This window comes from Musa acuminata, chromosome BXJ1-2 (assembly GCF_036884655.1).
Source record: "Musa acuminata AAA Group cultivar baxijiao chromosome BXJ1-2, Cavendish_Baxijiao_AAA, whole genome shotgun sequence".
Lineage (NCBI taxonomy): Eukaryota > Viridiplantae > Streptophyta > Magnoliopsida > Zingiberales > Musaceae > Musa > Musa acuminata.
The window spans coordinates 33,139,928-33,146,053 of record NC_088328.1 but is presented as its reverse complement, the minus strand read 5'-3'; the positions used below and the strand labels follow the sequence as shown (position 1 = coordinate 33,146,053).

The 6,126-nt window shown below is 47.6% G+C and overlaps 2 protein-coding genes across 3 annotated transcripts; both read right to left on the bottom strand.

Annotated features, from left to right (window-relative positions):
• Positions 1-1,660, bottom strand: LOC135584995 (uncharacterized). Of its 2 annotated transcripts, none has more exons than XM_065106359.1 (4): positions 1,502-1,660; positions 979-1,173; positions 808-871; positions 1-693 (listed from the first exon to the last, which is right to left on the bottom strand). In XM_065106359.1, the coding sequence occupies exons 2-4, from the start codon at positions 1,143-1,145 to the stop codon at positions 427-429; spliced, it is 498 nt and encodes a 165-aa protein (XP_064962431.1). In that variant the 5' UTR covers positions 1,146-1,173; positions 1,502-1,660; the 3' UTR covers positions 1-426. The 2 variants fall into 2 exon arrangements, with proteins under 2 accessions (XP_064962431.1, XP_064962436.1); XM_065106364.1 differs by having other exon boundaries at positions 1,384-1,514.
• Positions 1,661-2,327: 667 nt separating this feature from the next.
• RBCS (ribulose bisphosphate carboxylase small chain, chloroplastic) lies at positions 2,328-3,270 on the bottom strand. The gene is given in 3 exon segments (NM_001425487.1): positions 2,328-2,703; positions 2,799-2,930; positions 3,026-3,270. Coding segments are annotated over 3 exon segments (543 nt in total). The 5' UTR covers positions 3,206-3,270; the 3' UTR covers positions 2,328-2,472.
• Positions 3,271-6,126: the final 2,856 nt, after the last annotated feature.

Genomic DNA, 6,126 nt, shown 5'->3' with positions numbered 1-6,126 from the left:
TAAAGGAATACAAAATTTTATACATGATGAATAGATACACAATTTCATGATTCGAGGATTTCCTCCTAAGAGTTCTATACAAGATGATGAATATTTCAGCACAGGATGAAATAGAACCTCTTACCGTCCATATGGATCAAAACAAAACACAAAAAAACTTGGCTTTCCTTCTCCTCCTCCTCCTAACTCTCTATCTTCCTTATTTTGATATCTACATACAATTCTCCCACACAAATAGTACACAAACATTGGTGCACCACTAGTAAGATGTACAGTTTACATGGAGAGCCAAAACGCATTCCCAGATTACCAACTTGTTCTTCTCCTACAGCTGGTTTTCTTTGATTTGTTGATGTCAATTCTCCCTTTCTCTCACTCTTCCTCTCACCGCGCTCCAAAAGAACGCTCGGAGGCGCATGCGGGCGTTCAGGCCACAGCAGCGATGCTGCTGCAGCCGCGATCGAGGCAATCAAAACCCTCGACCCGCACGGCCGCCGGCAGGAGCCCGAACTTGGCGTGCTTGGGGGACATCGGCGTGACGGACTGGGTCGGTTGCACAGGGGCGAACGGCGCCAGCGGCGGACGGTCCTCGCCGAAACGGGCGTCATGGACGACCGGGTTTGCCGCACGGTCTGGAGGCGAGCCGCAGAAGAAGGGCGGCGAAGAAGCCTCTCGGTTCTGTTCTTCACCATCCTGCGAACAAATCGTGATAATAGACGTCAATAACAGAGGTCTTCCAGATCTATTTTCTCCGGTATCAGCTACATCAAATACACATGTTATTACAACGTCAACAAAAAATCTCACCTTTGCGAGCAAGATATCAAGAAGGTCCGCCACGGCGTTCGAATCAGCGAAATCTGCTTGACGACTGAGAAGAGCAGAAGAGAGAGACAGAGAGAGAGGTGGAATCAGATACACGAAAAGGAGAAACTTTTGCGGTGTCGTAGCAGAGGAGGAGTTGTTACATATGTCAACCTCGAGTGCCAACGGAGGGGCCAGATCGGATCGGCGACGCCAGCGGGCGGGCTGAGCCGCCGGGGCTTCGGGCAGAAGACAGGGGGCTTCCTTTCCGCGGCGGCGAAAGCGCTCCTCATCTCTTCGTAGGCGGCGAAAGGGTTCTGTTGCATCGCGCAGCGGTTCATGTTCGCCCAATCTTTACGATGGCAACGCCTGTCGTGACAACTAAATTAGCCAACAAGAAAAGGGGTTTTTTCCGTTTGAATCCGGTAGAAACAACGCCGCAGCTACGAAAACTCGGACGTCTTTGCAGGCAAGTTTGAACATTTCACTGTTTCCCATAAAAGCAGGAGGGTGCGAAATTTCGAGAAAAAGGAAAACTCCAAAAACCAGTAAAAATCCCGACTCTGTTTGGAAAACCACCGGCGCGCGACACCGCGAGAGGGATCTCCCACAAAAGAAGCCGATCACCCCTCAGAATCGAAGAAGAAGGGAAGAAAAAGAAGCGCAGGAGGCAAAGACGGGATTTTTATGTATGTACCTTATCCGCCTCCCTACTAGAGAGAGAGAGAGAGAGAGAATCCGAAGAGGGGAAGGAGATAGGAATGGGGAAGAAGGGAGTCGGAGGAGGATTTATCTAAAGGAAAAAAAGAAGAAGAAGAAGAAGAAGAAGAAGAAGAATAATAGAAAAAGTAAAATAAATCGAGAGAGAGAGAGAGAAAAGTGCTCTGAATGGTATTGTATTTTAATGGGTAGGTACCAAATGTGTCACGCATGCTGTGGATATGGACACCATTCATCAAACTATTCAAACGGTGATTACAGCATGAGTTGAGATATCACACACGGTTGGCTTCATTAATATACATCATCCGACACGGTACCCCACCACGAGCGAGGGGCCGACACGAATGATGCTCGCACGTGACGTTCCTCGCTTGGGCTCGATCTACTTGCTACTCTTCACGACCGACGACGATAGGAAACCTCTCCTACTGCTTTTTGCCACGGCCCGTTTGTTGGTGCGTCGGATGCGAGAGGAGGACATTTTTTATTTTTATTTTTGGGGGTCCATATATCTATTTCCATTAAATTAGTAGGGGAGGGAGAAGAAGAAGACATGCGCGCGGTGTTTGACCATTGACCCAGCGGTTCATCGTCCAAGTAGGCCGAGATCGGCCCAATACAGAGCCCAGATAACATTAGGTTGGGCCAGAGCAAAGCTTCAACCCCCACACCACACGTCTTGGCAACTACGGTACGGGATTCTTCCACCCACAGCAGACGGATACAGGTAAAATCAAACACATTGGGTAGCCTTTATTATAAATAAGCGAACGTCCATAATATACTTTTTTAACATATAAGCTCCGCGTTCTTGGGGAAACAAAACATAGACGGCCTCAGTGCGCTGCTGCACTGTCGGCGGTTGCGTAGAGGAGACAACGAGAGAAGGGGAAACATCCAACACTGAACCAAAGAAAGCAATCCGAAGAGCCGGATCCGAATCGTCTAGTAGCCGGTCGGCTTGTAGGCGATGAAACTGATGCACTGCACCTGGCGGTTGTTGTCGAAGCCGATGATGCGGATGAAGGCGTGGGGGTACTCCTTCTTGCACTCCTCCACCTCCTTCGCCACCTGCACAGCGTCGGTGCACCCGAACATGGGCAGCTTCCACATGGTCCAGTACCGCCCGTCGTAGTACCCCGGCGACCGGTGGTTCTCGCGCCACACGAACCCTTTCTGTTATGGTCATTACGATCGACTTCAATCCCCGTTATGCATGCTGGATATCAAGGTTACTGGATGCCCACCATGGGGCAGGTGAAGTTACTTACGGGGCAGAACTCCAAGCAGGGAATCCATTTGGAGCGGAGAAGGTACTCGATCTGCTTCAGCAACGCCTCGTCCTTCATTGTCGGAAGGTAGGACAGGGTCTCAAACTTCTTCACGCCCTCGATCGGCCACACCTGTCATAAGAATTACATCCACAGTATATGATTCGTAACGGCTATCTCGGTAACAGAGGTTTCCGACTCGAGCCACGAGCCTTGTACGTGCGTACCTTCATGCACTGAACTCGGCCGCCATTGCTGGGGAGGTGGGAGAGGTCGGCGTTGGGCTTCCTGGTGACAGGGAAGGCGGAGGCGGACTTGAGGCCGGTGAACGGCGCCACCATGCTGGATTGAGCCGGGGAAGCCCGGGTGAAGGTGGCAGCCGAGGAGACCATCATGGAGGAAACCATCGTTGATTCCTCTTTCTGACACTCACCTAATTCGACCCGAGATCAAGAAGAAGACTCGTCGCCGTGAGGCCTCACCACTCCCAACTCCGGCCCTATATATACATACAACACCACCGCGCCTTCCCTCCTGATATTTACCATCCTGTGGCTCATCTTGTACGTTGGTTCTCCAGAAGGCGACATCGCACAAACCCTGAGCACCACACATTAACGAGGGGGCGCGGATGCCATCCTTATCGTTTGCCATCCTTCCTCACGAGCCACATGTCTGCAGTGGCTTACCTTATCTCCATGAACATGAACGAGTGGTGGCCCTCACTTCTCCTCCTCCTACTGTTATCGATTAATTCCACCTGTAAATTACCGGACCGGGTTAGAGTCGATGCCGTGCCTCGAATCTATGCCAGTTTCTGTCCGTTAACGAGGTCACCGGCAGAGAGCCTCCTCTGTTGCTCTGCTTGATTCTGGTTCAGAAACTCTCGTCGAGTATAGAGCTATAGGTTTACAGTTCAGCTGTTCTTTCTTACGTTGCAATGTTAACGAATCGACGGAGGAGGAAGAGGAATGATTGTTGAGAGGAGTAGGATAGGATGTGAGATCCAAATTGCTTCATCCCTTCGTCGGTGACAGGAGAACGTATCATGTTCAGTCACTGCCTCCACGAGTTCTCATCCCCATGCTTCCTTGTCATTCGATTCGAGTCTCATCCATATATGCGATGCAATCCCATAACGACTAGTATTGGTTAGGAACTCTTACAGCAATTATATGTGGATCGAATGCATTTTGTCGTCATGTCGACTCTCCTGTGGCAAAAGGAACCATTATTATGAGGGGTGGAAACGCCCCCCTGTATTATCTATCTATTTATGTCAATCCACACTTTGCGATGTAATCAATTCCCAAGCAACCATAGAACCTTATAAATCAATTCAAATCCTTGTTCGCTTCCGATGTAGGATTAAATCGAAAGAATTGCAATCGAAGTTCACCAAAAGCTTTATGAAATTATTCAGAGAAGCAGCAGCTGCTCGTGAAATGATTGTTTTTTTTTATGTAACTAAGATTTCAATCACTTGACGGACGATAACAAGAAACACACACAAACACACATCATGTTTTTGCCTGAGAAGACCGGGCAGCAAAGGCCACTGTATCACAACCGATGTTGTTTCCTGTTCAATTGCACTCCGACGTATCACCGGATTTCCTCCTTGTTCGTTGACTAACATCTCGAGGACGAGACGCACTCACCCTCCTAAGATCAAGATCGTGTGAGAGCGATCTTATTCGAAGCGTTGACTTCCGACGTACTCTGAGATCAGTTTGGCAGCAATCTGGAAACCAACACGTTTCTGTAACCGGCAAGCGTTGACTCCCTACCATCGGATCGTGCTAAAACCACAGAACAAATGTCTCCACAACATCGACCTCCCTCATCCTTCCTCCAATCGCCGCAATGTGATAGGAAATGGCTCACCGAGTCCTACATTTCCGCTCGTTCCCATCGGGATACATGTACCTTTGAAGGAATCCAATATGAATATAAATGGGGGAGGGGGGGGGGGGGGGGGGGGGGGGGTACAAAAGAGGTTGGAAACCTTTGTTGATACTAGGTTCGGATTAAACTGTGAAGGAACACGGTTGTATGAGACGTTCTAGCTATTGTCTCCTTCATTGTGTCATGATGTTGTGCCCCATTTATGCACGTTTGACACATTACATTCAAGCAGAAAGGAGAGAAAAGCCAGAGGCATCCTCCCGCAGGGATGAGGTAAAAAAACCATGTTTCTCAAACTGCTTAACGGAGTTGAGAACCAGCAAATATAGGTATCTTAATCATAAAACAACAACTTACACAGTCGGTATTTACAGCACCATTTTGAATGCTATATATCCCACGGGGAATATGTCGAAGACGTGAAGGTCTCCTTGATAGGATAGGATGCGCGGTACAAATTGACGACGGCTCAACTGTCGATGCGTGCAGAAATAAGCATTCAACCGCTGTTCCTTGTTTCGAGTTTGGCAGAACGATGACGCTACAAATGGCTTTTGTGCTTTGGTACTGATAGGTGAAGAGTCATGTGTCACACACAATGTCGTCATAGTCGACGGGGCTATCGTCGAAGGTCACAAGGATTATGCGACAGTTAGATCACGGGTGGTGGTACGTGGCCAAACGATCGACCAATATGAACCCTATGATTGATGTGATTGGTCTATGGATGCCAGGTTTGAATGATGTTAGTTCGCCTGAAATACCACGTATTCCCTCCCATCATCAACGATTCTGAGAGTAATCGATTTCAAGGTCACATAAAAGAAGAAGGACCCAGATATGCTCCGACATACATTGCTTTGCTTCAGTATTGATCGATTAGTTTGATCGAATCAAACCCAAAAACTAATTTTGATCATCGGATGAGCATTTGTCGAGAACGTCTTTTAACTTTGACATGAATTGAGATCGACTTGCAACGAGCCTCAGTTGAATTTGAATCATCATCCCATATCAGATAATTAGAACATACACTAATAAATTAGTGCTAGAAGGAGGACTATCGATATGTCTCAAGAAAACTTTGTAAGACCATCCAAGCTAAACCATAAAGAACCCAATGGGCCAAATGGACATACAGAGTCTAATCATGTCGAATGCTCTAATGCCAAATATACCAATCTTAATTCTTCTAGACTCAGTCTAGCCCAAACTCTTAGTTGGACTTCCTCCCATCTTCTAGCAACTCGATCCTCTACTATTCCATTAATTATTCCAAGACTCGACGACCAATTCATCACTTGCCCGACCTACAATTACATAAGTTTAAACCATAACAATTTATACTAAAACCTTTCCTAACCTAACTCAACAAGACAAGAGAATTTTGCTAGTCATATGTGTCTTGCAAGTCAATTAT